General features: G+C 32.8%; 1 protein-coding gene across 1 annotated transcript in view; it reads right to left on the minus strand.

The window, feature by feature from the left end:
- Positions 1-958: 958 nt before the first annotated feature.
- LOC111058964 (LIM domain only protein 3) overlaps positions 959-14,050 on the minus strand; it is a 33,358-nt gene continuing 20,266 nt past the window's right edge. The window contains exons 2-6 of the mRNA XM_039423022.1: positions 11,218-11,284; positions 10,102-10,239; positions 7,811-7,936; positions 4,240-4,381; positions 959-2,728 (exon numbers count right to left, since the gene is read on the minus strand). Of these exons, the coding sequence (XP_039278956.1) occupies positions 2,627-2,728; positions 4,240-4,381; positions 7,811-7,936; positions 10,102-10,239; positions 11,218-11,284 (575 nt within the window). The 3' untranslated portion in view covers positions 959-2,626. The remainder of the gene's footprint in view (positions 2,729-4,239; positions 4,382-7,810; positions 7,937-10,101; positions 10,240-11,217; positions 11,285-14,050) is intronic.

A 14,050-nucleotide genomic window follows, 5' to 3' on the forward strand; every position in this document is an offset into this window, starting at 1 on the left:
ATGGTACTACACTTCATTCTTCTCGGCTCGTAAAGCGGCGGTTCAAAATCATGCATCATAACCGAAGTCAAATTCGATCGAAAAATGTACGGTACCGTACATGACAAAGTATTATATTCTTGTATCTTGTACTATGAGTAGGCTACTTGTATAATCCAAGCAGTATACGCTGTAAAAACCCAGGAGAAGGCATTGATGAGTCTCTTGTTATGTTATGATCATTCATATTCTCTTCACTGATAAATAAATTGAAGTTAACTTCAACGTGATAGAATAACGTTTTGGGCAACCTCATATTGAAAATGAACTGTGTTGTATGTTTATATAAGCGTAGGTAATAATATTATGTCTACTATTTTGAATTTATCTCTTCAGAACAATACAATTGCTGCTCACAAATGTTACATTTTCAGTTAAAATGAGTTTACCCCAATAAATTTATTTTGAAATCAAATTCATGTATTTTATTTTAAATTGAAATAGAAACTGAACAGAAGCATAGGCTAATATGATAAATAATTGTTCAACTATATTAGTTTCTATAGATGGATCAGTTTTCTCTCATCATAATCCGTCTCATTAGGTACCCTCGCACAAGCCTGGAAATTCACAAGTGGGCATCATGAACAGCAAATAAAAATAATAAGGCACTCTCACATTCATCCACGGTATCTGAATGAAAATAATTTTCTATCTATTTAGCAATAGCAATAAATACTAGGTCAATAGAGTTTCTATTGCCAGTTTGCCGGTTTTAAATAGCCTACTTAAATCTGCCTTTATTACTTCTATACTTACTTCATTGCATACAAATGTTTGTATGATTTCATCTCTGTTGCATTCTATTTATAATATGTTGGGTGACAGTAGGCCTATACACCACACAATGGATGACTGTACAATGCTATCAGCAACTAAATTGTTACAAGAAAATATAGAATAAAAATCCAACAATAAATCTGAGATACACGGTTTATTACACACATTCTATGTACAGTACAGTTCTTACAAATTATTTGAAAGTGAACAATCATGATATGCATTTATCAAGCTTTACAAAAATCACTTATTCACATAATAATATTATTTACACATTCTGCATAATATATTGAATGCTTCTTTAACTGGAAGAAGTTTAGCATCAATAAAATATAATAAAATACACATTGACAAGTTTATTAATGGAAAACTATCGCACTGATATAGCCTATGGTATTTTGTACTACCAAACGTTGGAAAACACTATTGAGTTATTTACCAGTATTAAAAAGAGTGATCTGAAGTTCGGTGTAAGCAAACTCAAAACAGTGATCTACCAAATTAAAACCTTTGTGCTTTCAGTCTAACCATACACAATGTTTATTATATTGTACATAGGTATTTGTATTCCTATGTTTATTCTATAGTATAATTTACTTACTATCTCAGCCAATTTTTCAATTTTAAAATATTAATTAACGTATACTCTTCTCCACGTGATCAGATCTGTGTTTTTGCTATTCATTATGTGTTCTCTTCCCATTTATATTTTTGCAAAATTAATAAACGTATCGATTTTATATTGATAACATTTCAAAATAATAAAGCTGTCAAGCAGAAGTAAAATAAGATATTTTTAGAGTTACTTAAATACGGTGCTCTTGCTGTAGCTGGAGAAACATTCCTTTTGAAACTCATATGATTGTACCAGCAGAAAATATAATTTAATATGTTAAGAGTTAAGGATCGAGAATAGTGTCAAGAACTGGTACTTATATGAAACAAACAAATAGCTTAATTTTAATCTCATAAGGGGAGCATATCAGAAAAAGACTAATATAGTGGTCATTTGTGCTAGTGATCATTTTTTGCACAAAGGCCATTGAGGTAAGAACTTGATTTAATCACTCACTATTCGGTACTCAACATTCAATGATTGGACTTCAACCATGACTTTGGACAATCATCCGCTAGCAAAAATATTATCTAAACTGAGATCTTAGAGCATACATTATGACAGCAGGGTAACATGCTTATATTATAATAGAAAATATTCTTCACTTATTGGTCAACATAAAGCACCAATTAATAATATACGATATATAGGAAAAGACAACAGCGTGTATGAATCTTAAAGAATTAGATTGTCCTTTTAAAAATCGGTGTATATGTCATCTATGTAAAATAATAGTAAACCAATATAGGTAGTTTGTTTAACATATAGCCAAAGTACATCGGTAGCCCTATAATGAGCATGAATTGTGATTTTAACACTTCTTTTTTATAGATTATTTTGGGGAACATTGGAAATAATTTGAAGTGAATGGTGGTACAAGTATAATTGTGTAGATTGATTATAATTTCATTTTATGGGAGATAATTCCAATGGAAGAAGAGCAGTGGATTTTTTTTTTGAATGTGAGGTTAAACTGGAAGTTGTATGATAATTACGTTAGGTACCGTAGTGGAAATGTTCGACTACCATCAACCTCCACTACTTAGGTACAACAAAGATCGGAGACCAGAAGGTCAGGGAAAAAGCCCTTCAGGTTGAAGTCTAGAAAACAAGACATAGTTCACATAATATCACTTAAACGTTCTTTCATACAAATAGACTTGAAACAGTTTATTTTGCACTTCAGTTGCGTCAACTACAATTTGATTTGACTGAGAGGAGAGTCGAGTGTTGAGACATATTGTTGTTCAAGTCACCTGAATTTCGAACTGTATTTGAGTTCATCTCTGGTGCCTGCAATCAGAAAATTCATCATTTTTACATGTAGGCAAAATTTTAGTTCACCACATTATTTCATGAAATAATAAACATTAAGCTTACGGAATAGAGAACAGAAATGGCAAGATCTTATTACAAAGAAATAATGTGGAATTTGGCAATGCTTATAAATAAAAGCGACATTCTACCATCATCCAAGAATGTCCAAAAAACAATAATAGGACTGTTTTTGATATTGTTGTAATTTATGCATTTATTATTAATTTTCTTGTGCAACTCTTTGTATAGGGAATGGCCCTTATGACAAATAAAGATTTCAATTAGTAATAAATAATTTCTATAAATATAAAGAAATAAGAATCTCAGTACCCTTTTTTTGAAATATTTTATCACTACCTACATGTTTCGGACATTTATGCCATTTTCAAGTGAAAATGGCATAAATGTCCAAAACATGTAGTGATAAAATATTTCAAAAAAAGGGTACTGAGATTCTTATTTCTTTATATTTATATTACAAGTAGCCCTATACAGAAAAGAGATAATAAATAATTTCTGTATTCATAAAATAGAATTATAGTACCCTTTAAAATTAATAAAATAATAAAGCAATAATACAAATTGTAACTAGCTTCGTACCGTAGTAAACTTAAGGAAACTAGTAGTTACCTTACAATTTGTATTATTGTTTCATTATTTTATTAATTTTAAAGGGTACTATAATTCTATTTTATAAATACAAGAATGTAATCCTGAATTCATTCATTTAATAAATAATTTATGATAAAAGGCCTAGCCCATGGTCTGTTTGGACCATGTCAAAAATTATTTTATAAGAGCATTTTCAATTTTATAAACACAGCGATTATATAATATATATATGTCTGTTATAGATTCATATTCCTTTCACGGTACCTTAGCGGCTACATGTATATGTCTACTATTAAACTTAGTTATTCAGTTTTTTTGTCAATTACATTCATATTTCATTGTTTTCGTTTATTGCCAGAAAATACAAAATAACATTACAAAACAGTTGTAATTTCAAATATTTAATAAATTATTTATTTATTTATAATTTTTACAAAGTAGCACTGAATTATTATTTTTGTTAATCATTTTAAATTATTTTTGCATGTAAGCAATAATTTGGCAGCCCTCTAAATTTTGCCGACTCCAGGCGACCGCCTTAAGCTGGATTCGCAAAACAGAAACATTGAACAGTGAGAATATAGTCCCCATAAGTTCTAATGAAATTATTCATACTCACTTGGCCGGGCTGAATTAAAATAGTCCAATCAGAAGTAATGGGAATTATATTTTCTCTGTCACTGTTTGAGTGCGAATCCAGCTTTACTCACCTAACTATAAAATCGGCTCTGACTTCATGATAATATAATATTGTATAATTGTAATGTTTGATTCGAGAGAACAATTTGAAAATTTGAGGCAGTACCAATGAAATTCAAAAGGGGAGTTTGTGTATGCTACGTGTGTCGTTGTGGGGTGGGAGATCATCAACTTACCACCAACTGTGTAGTCTGCCTCTTTAGTTGAGCTATACTTGAAGGGTTGTATGCCATATTTGCAAAGACTAGTCTTTCCTCATAATCATACTCACACAAGATCTTGTTGTCACACAGGTAGAATCTATCGCCGACGCAGAATCTGTAACATAAAATAATTCAAAATATACATTATAATTATTTCTTGTGATCACAAAAAAATATTCAAAGTTTACTGATATTAGAACATGTGAATAATAGACATGGATGTTCATAGACTGGCAATTGAAATATTAAGAGAAATTCAAGGAGGGATCAACATATTTTATAGTATTTTGCGTTGGTTATCATTAATGTCCACTTATTCTCCCTTCAAAAATGAATTTTCAACAACTTATTCGGGTATTTATTTATTTTCATACGAAATATATGTGGAGGCAAACAGGTAAAAACCCAAAACTTGCCTTCTCATACAAGTTACACAATACAAATGTTATAAAAATGTATATAAACTTAGAATAAAAACTCTTATACAAGAAGAAAATCAAAATCATAATGATAAACCAATTATTATTGAAATAAATACAGCATTAATCTTTAAATAAAAAGGAAAGGAAAACTCAAGCAGAGTTTTCAAGTTGAACTTTCAAATTGATAAATTGGCTCAATAGGATTTTTATGGATGGAGTAGGGACTACAAAAAAAACCAGTCTCTAGTCCATCTTTAAGTTACAAGCAAGGTATGATGTATTGATGAGTTGAGGTTTATAGAACTCAATTTGAGAAGATTCTGACCACACTTCTTGTCAAGATGAAGGTAGTAAAAATCATTTCAGACTTCATTGGGTATTTTTTTTTTTTTTTGTTATTAAATAGAACGACTAGCAGTAACAAAAAAGTGATTTAATAACAAAATTGAAGTATTCATTGAATCTTTAAGGCTGTTCGGTACTTTATTATTTAAATTGGATAATCTTTTCCAAAATAATTGTTAAGATCATTATAAGAGTGAGAAAAAGTGGCAACTGAAATTTTTAAGTGGTCTAATAAGCGAGTTATGGGTTGTTGTAGTGCTAACTTTCCAAATTCCGTTTTCTTTCCAGATCATAAACGGTTTCGACTATATTATTAGAACTAGGCCTACTCTTAAAAATTCAAAAAATGTATTTTTCTAAGCTGAAACATATATTTCATTCCCCATATCGTTCATAAATGAAAAAGGAACATTTTTTGTAAATTCGATAACTTTGTTCATTTTGGGCATTAATCATGAAAAATGCATATTAGACCAAAACCAATGATATACTGAATGTATTAAGAAAAACTCCAATGGAAAATTCGAAACCGTTTATGATCTGGCAAGAAAACGGAGTTCAACACTTCAACAACCCATAACTCGCTTATTAGACCACTTATCAATTTCAGTTGCCACTTTTCTCACTCTTATAATGATCTTAACAATTATATTAAAAAAGATTATCCAATTTAAATATAAATAAAAAGGTGTACCGAACAGCCTGAAGGCTTAACATTTAAACCTACTTAACATTTGGTTTTGTATAATATGAAAGGTGATACTGATGCATCTTATGCAAGTTGTTGAAATCTAAAGGCTATATTGAATAAATTGTATGAGATTCAATTTATTTATCATTTCTATTATTATTTAGGCCTACTTATTTAGATTGAATTACTGAATTACATATTGTTCATTAAAAGTCTTCATTTTATGTAACCTTTATTTCCTGGATTAAGTTCAGCAAATCTATTGAACATTTGTAATTTTTATACAAGTTGAAATTTGAATCATACTTTCAATATAAGCATTGCTATACTATGGGGTCTGTGTTTGTGCACATCATTTTCACCATGCAGGATACCTTTAAGTATTCTCCACCATTGGGTTTTGGGTTCATTCTTGGACTCACAATCCTTGGACTCACAACCCTGGTCCTCCATTTGTTTTTAATATTTGTTCTAGCTACCGGGAAACCAGATGTATATGCATCACAGCAATTTTAAGATTGTTCAATTTTTACAGTCCACCAAACTTGTGGTGTATATCAATTGTAATAAATAATAATTACAGTAATGTAAGTGAGATTATAAGGATAACATAAACTTTTTCCCTACTCAACCCCTGAGCGGAATTACACAAAAATGTCCAAGTCAAGTACAATCAAGTACAGAGGCTTGTTGATTATATTGTAGTCGACAGTGTGAGCTTGGCAAACTGATTGACTGTGAATAGAGCAGAATCGGCAAATACTGCACTCGTTTCGCGTCCTAGCCGTCCAATATTATTATCATACATGAACATTCTATTAATGCTGATGCTATGCATAATTCCATACGAGTGTCCGAGGGCAGAGGAGGAGTTTGAGGCACAGGTGGGGTGGGTGAGTGACCAAGTGTGAGGGGTGGGGGGATGAGGGTGCATGTGCCAGCCAAGATGCGATCGGATGTTGTGATTTCCCAAGAGTGCCCTAAACTCTCTCACAGCTCTGCTTAATAACAGCCGGGCCGTACAGCGCGATCCTTCCTTATTCTTTCATTGAATATTGCATTCGGACCTCCCAGGTGCGTCTTTTCGAATGCGCTCCGCCCCAATCAAATTTCTATTGAATTACAACTTCCTTACAGCGTCGAGCCGCGCCGTCCTGTTTTGCTCGTTCAATAAGAACATCCTTTCACAAACTGATCTTACAAATCTGAATTTCTTCCACTTTTCACTTCTACTGATGCTGATGCTGTTCTGCAGGTAAATCGCACGAGGGCTTGCAACAATATTTTTCATACTCAGCATCACAAGTATACACAAGGGTATCTTTCAGATTGACTGGATACGCTTGCTTTTCTCTTTTCATATTGATACAACGTGTATATTTCAATCAAACTAAGGCTAGGAGAACATTCAAATATTGTACCTGCCACCTTTATTATGTTCTCATTTTAGACTTTGTTGACATTTTTTATTATATGCTATGTAAAAATATCGTAGAATTGATAAGTATTTATTTTGGTATTTGGTAAATGTAGCTTATGATGAACTGCTAGTACGTTGAACTACCAGAGAGGAACTAGAGAGTAAACGCTTTTATCATTGTTTTTTGCATTATTTATTGTTGCTGTAGTTGATCGATAAATCATGTTCTGAATATTCTTACATCCAATTATAAACATTTGGTTGTTAGAAGTAAAAGTAACTTGAGTAGGCTATATAGAATTTGAGAAATTACATTGTTGGAGATTTTAGCTGTGGATTCCTAAATTTGATAATCAGCTATTAATACGAATATATTGATCAGCGAATGTTTTCGAAAAATCCCAGAATCAATGCAAAATCCCAAAACGTATTGTCATTTGGAGACTTACCTTTGTAACTTTTAACTATTTGTTAATTGAATATTTTAGTCTACACATCATTTGTATGACATTGGATCGAGAGTTCTTTGCTCATTATGTAGTTTTGACGTTTTGAGAGAGTTTACTAACTATATAAATACAAGGAAACTTGTGTCATTCTTGATTTTTTCAGTTATTTTTCTATTTAAAGGATGATGTGAGAAATTATATTTCATAAGTTTCTTACCGATGATTACATTGTTGACAAGCGAAACATTCTAAATGGTAGACATTTGACTTCGCCCTCATAACCATTTCAAAGGCAGGTATAACTTTTGCACAAGCTGAACAGTGTCCAGTACTGCCGAATAACCTGCAAAATAGATAAAGTTCACATTTAGCAAAACATAATGAGTTATATCAAAATGAATTCTGTTGTCTTCTCCCAATCATATTATATAGTAATAATGATTTGTGATTGTCAATGGAATAAATAAATAAATTCCAGTTCAGTTGAGATGGTCTACTATAAAAAAATTAGGTACCTATTATATCTCGAGTAAGCTCTATCAAATCTAAGTTAATTAGACAAATGATCAGTATCAGCTTTTTCCTGAGCATGAATTTCAAATACAAGAATCTGGTGTGGTACACTCACACAAATTTCCTTGCTCATTGAACTGTAAGCCCCATTCTTAGACGAGAATAATTTAGGGGAATAACATAATGACGATTGGCGGCAGAATATTTGCAACTACGATCAGACTACTTTATATGTGTATATATAATTGTTTTCGGAGTACTTTTTCCTTTGTGTAAATTGTGAAATTTGATGATTTTCCAAAACAGCTGTTCAACAGATGAAGTATCTCGACTATGACTGTGTTCTTTTTTTTATAAACTGCTCTACCTATCTACCTCATGCACGAGAAGGAGGTTACAAAGTCCATTTCTCAAGGATGGGGTGGACCCCCCATTAGTTTCCCAGGAAAAAGACACATGCCAGTTGATAGAGATGATAAATAACTATACAGGGTATGAATTTGAGAAAAATCGGTCAAGTAATTTTTAAGAAAATCGTAAAAAACATGGTTTTTTAGTAAATATCTGCCATTTTTCTCAAGAATATTACAGATCTCCTGCAATTTTCCCAAAAATGAGACTCATGTCAGTTGATAGGGCTCATAAATAGCTATCTATGGTATAAATTTGAAGAAAATCGTTGAAGGCGTTTTCGAGAAAAACGTGAAAAACATGGTTTTAAGTAATTATCCGCCATCTTGAATTGAATTTCTTACTGTCGGATCCTTATGGTATAAGGACCTTAAGTTTGAAATTTCAAGTCAATCGGTTAATTAGGAATGGAGTTATCGTGTTCACAGACATACACACGAACACACACATATATACACATACAGACCAACACCCAAAAATCATGTTTTAGGACTCAGGGGACCTTGAAACGTATAGAAAACTTGAAATTAGGGTACCTTAATTTTTTTGGAAAGCAATACTTTCCTTACCTATGGTAATAGGGCAAGGAAAGTAAAAATGTTACAGATTTTGATAATGTATTTAGTATTATGTATCACTTACTCATCATTTGTATTACCTTTAGAATCAATATTTCGGATTCCCTGCTTCTATATTTAGGATTAATATAGTTAATTATATAAAATCCAATATCTAGGATTCACTAACCTTTAATCATATAATATCATAAATAAGAATATTGCCACTAATAACCAAATATACTGTACAAAGCTGTATGTGATGCTAGTTTTCAAATGGTTCAGTTAATCAACGATTCCTATAATTTATTTTCAAAATTATCAGATGAATTCATTATTTTTTATAAATAATTCTATAGAATTCTTAGGGACCTCTTGAGTAATCAAACTCAATTCGATTTCAGTTATCAAAGTCTAAGATTCTATGCATGGAATAAAATTATCTGAATCTTCTCTAAAGCTTTCATGGAATATTGTTCTACCGTATGCAATTCATTATTTATTTCATGGTTCTCTGTGAAACTTTCAAAGCGTACATTAAAATTATTAAATTAAAAACTGCAAAAGCAGATAAGCTATAATAAGCTAAAAGTAGGATAGTTATTTAGAAAGGACCGATAATAAGCTCTCAATCGTGAGAGGAGAAACTCAATATTATCTTCCACATTTATTCTGAAATTTATTCCATTTCAATTACATCAGAGACAAATAATCTAGGTATCTTTAAATGGTATGATTAAATCAATTCGTAGCAAATTTCTATGTAGGCCTACACCGTTAACAGTACCCTGAAGCCTAAACTCAGTGTAATATTTAGACACCAAGTCAGTTAACAATACAATATCAGAGTCATAAAATTGACTTTTGATGACGACACTGCGCATCATCAAAATGTATTAGAATAATAATTCAATTGAATGATTTATTTAATTGTGTTGTCTTTAAGTTGAATTATTTTTTCCAATTGAACACGTTATTAATTTCTCAATTTGTGGAGATAAAGGATAATGGCAAGAGCGTAACTGACCTTAGGTAATCTCTTCTACATAAAATTAGATTTGCTTTTGTGTAGAGCGTTGATCCGACTTCTCCTAATCGGCAGTCACAGCAGCCACATTTCAAACAGTCCTCATGCCAAAACATATCCATCGCTTTCAACAAGTATCTGCAAAATTAATCACAGCATTAATCTACAATATCAAAGTAGAAGCCACAAATTTGTGAAACAAGAAACTTTCTTTAGACCTATTTATTTACTAGAATATTACTATTGTAATATCATTATTCATGAAAAAAGTGGTGAATAATGGTTGTGGAAAGCATGAGGTAGATGGAAAAAATGGAATGATAATTAATTGTGGAAAACATGCTACAAAACTGGAAATACGATCCAAACCACCATGTGGTATTGAGTTACTTATATATGTTGCAATATTGAAAATTAGCTCATGTCATCATGATGGATATATTTCACGTACTATATTTGAGAATAAATTATGTGACTAATGTGGCATCAACTGCAAATACCTTTCTTGGATTCATGTTTTCCCATTTCATCATGAAACTGAACATCATAGTAGGCCTAGTTAGCATACGAATACGGTAGCCCAATAAAGTTCCATTCCAAGGTGTAGGTCATAAAATCTTTTTTATTGGGAGCAGTAGGCTATTGATCGCAAGATATGGGTGGCATACTCATATTACAGATTGTACTTATTAATAAATGTTGGGAAATAATTATAGTGGAGAAAAATAAATCAAACTCGAATTAAATTACAGAAGTAATTCCATACAATATAAAACTTATAAGCATTCCATAAAAAACATTGAGTTTTTTCCATTGTGCATATCTCAAACTACAGGAACTATTTTTAATAGGCATCATTTCTGAATAATTCTAATTTAATTGAATTTCATATTGGCATAACAAGAGCAGCAAGATTCCTATTAATATTTCAATTTGAATAAGAATTTAATTTAAAACTTGTTTGGCTCGATTCGAAAACGAATCTATTATGTAGCACATTGAATTAATAAATCTCTCAATAAATGAGAAAATTCAATTTTAAAACTATCAATTCATGATTATTATTTTTCAATATTTCTAATATATTCCATTTCCATTAGATTGATAATAAGTTACCTTTCAGCGATAGGTTTCCCACATCCAGCACATTCCTGACTGCAAGCTTTTGCTTCGGATTTGACACCTGAAACAAAAAGAAAATCATGGTTTAAGTTTTCTATTGTAACTATTCCCGTTCTCCTATTCAACACTTACTACGTTTCTAAACTAAGTTTCCTATTCTAAAACTTATTCACCAGAGAATCTTACTTTGATTGTATAGAATTTTTTTAAATAATGGTATTTTTTAAAGTAACATTCATGAAATAATGTGATTGCTATTTTATTTGTTTGTTAAGAGCCTCCACAGAGCCGCATAGAAGGACGTTGACCAAACCATAAGGCCAACACAGAAATAGCCCATAATATAATACAATTTATTTTTTTGAACTACAGTGCGGTCAGGTTCATGGTTTACACACACACAATCAGAGTGATAAGTATGATTTTATTGGTCAAAAAATTTTACTAGGGGCCTGAACACAGCGATCTGCAATCTACGATCTGCGTTTAGAGCTGTCATAGGTGCCTTCTATGCGGCTATGTAGAGGCTCTCAACAAATAAATTAAATATCAATCACATTATTACATGAATTTGAAATACCGTTATTTTAAAAAAAAATCAATTTGTTCACTTCGTTAATCAGGACTACTTGTATTTAAAATGAGAATTGAAAATCATTAGAAAGATGCTATGATTTTTTTATTGTATATCTTAGATACCTATCTATATATAGATCCTCCCAATAAATTATTATCACAGATCGCTCTCTGTGTGTCGAGGCCCTCAAGTTACATCACCCTTATATTTCCAGTTGTGTTTGGAGCTTTTCTAGTGTAATGTAACTGAACCAGACTCGAATCAAAAGTAGGTAGGAGTGAGAGGGATTCAGATCAAAAGCAGTATTTTTGTTGGCGATTACAGTCCATCCTTTTAGGACTTTCATCACAGGTATTTTCCACTTATTGGAAGATGCACATTGGTACACAATATAAGATGACAATGAAAAAAAAATATTTATAAGGTGGAGTTGGGACTTTTAAGTCCTCCCTACCACTCAATCTCGAAAGAATCAATCTCGAAAGACTCAACCTCGAAGATGAAGATGCTTTATCGTGAGGCAGCAAATGACTTTTGTTGATATAACACAGAAGTAGAGGAGCAAAAATGGCGATGGGGTGGCAGGAAGCAGAGCACACATGGGTCGCCTGCTCCCAAACTACGGCGCTCGGCAAGAAGTAATAATGATAATGGCAGGAGGCAACATGCGATATGGACGTGGTGTCGGCCGGAATCAATTTCATAGCAAAGCCGACGAAGTGAGTCGCCGCGCCGCCGTGCTTGTTATGAAGCCTATGTTGCGCCTAGGCCTACTACAAAGCAGCAGCAGGCACGGTGACAGCTGACAGAGGAGGAGAGGAGCAGACGGCGTCGAGAGTAGAGCGTCTACAAATAGACCGATGGGGCGTTGTCAAAATAACGGCTATATTAATTAACGGAATTAATTGAAGCCGAAACACCTATTCGTCTCCATAATTAATCACCGTCGACTTCATGCCACGCCACCATCGCACATCATACTCGGCAAGCAGCTTGTTTGGCCATCGTCTCATAATTGCAAACTCATTAGGCACTTGCTACGTACCTCTCCAAACCAACTCGTCCTTATTAGTCCTCAGTCCCTTATTCATAAATGAACAGCACACAATTTAAGCGCATGCTCTGATTTCCTCCAATTATTATTAGTCTGCCTCAGCATCCTCGTTTTGAGAAACGTTCTTCATGATTTTGTGCATCAACTTGTTCTAGTGCAGATTCCTTGTACAATTTGCACGAAAGATGTCGTGGTGTGGAGTGTTGATACTGTATCAAAATTGCAAATATCAATTCCATTGTTCTTATTTATATTTTAGTTGAATTGTTCTATCTTTGAAAATCACTTTGCTACATTCAATGAGAGCTCAGTTGTAGTTGTTGTTGAGCCTCCAAATTGTGCACACTGAAAATGTACATACCAGGAAATAATGGCGGTTAGGCAAACTTATGTTCTCCTCACCAAACATTACACAAGATCTCAAAGAAATTGGAAATATACAGTTTATATGTGGGCATTTGAGACTTTATGAGCTTTAATGTGTGTTTTGTGTATATCTGATATACCTACGCTAAATAATAATGTACAGTAGTTCAGTTCAGCTCAGGCTGAGAGTGGAGCAAATAAAAAATAAGGAATCTATGTGGGGTCAAAAACCATTGATGAATTTACTTTAAATAGGCATATCAATATTTCAGGAAAACAAAATTATCATGTCGAGTAGGTTCACTTTCCAAGATGGCGTATTAAGGAGCACACCATGTCGGAGGAAAAGTAAGGAGTGAGGTTGTCGAGAGTCGAGAATCGTGAGGAGCGAGCAAGAGAGCACGAGGGGTGGACAGAGAGGGATAGTTCAATCTTGCTAATGGCCGCCATGTCCGATTGCTTACCCTGGCACTCGCTCTGAATTCCCGCAGACACAAACAGCCCAGCCCGACTCTGACATGTTCAGTGATAAAGGGGGTTGGATACATTCGATACATTACACACTTTCCCATCGCTTCAATAAATTTTTCCGCCCAAGAGAAACGAAAAAGTCTCAAACGTTATAATTTATTAGACTACGACAAATTTCATAAAATTGAACGCGACATTTCATTTCGAAAATGGAACTGTCCATGAGTGGAGAAGCGAAAAAGACGACCTGCTCGTTTCTCGGTCTTGGCTCTCTCTAAGTGGATTAGGTTCTAATCGTTCTCGATTCCGTTCACCGAGATCACAATTACACGGCTCCATTCATTCATGCCAATCTATTC

Source organism: Nilaparvata lugens, chromosome 3, assembly GCF_014356525.2.
Source record: "Nilaparvata lugens isolate BPH chromosome 3, ASM1435652v1, whole genome shotgun sequence".
NCBI lineage: Eukaryota > Metazoa > Arthropoda > Insecta > Hemiptera > Delphacidae > Nilaparvata > Nilaparvata lugens.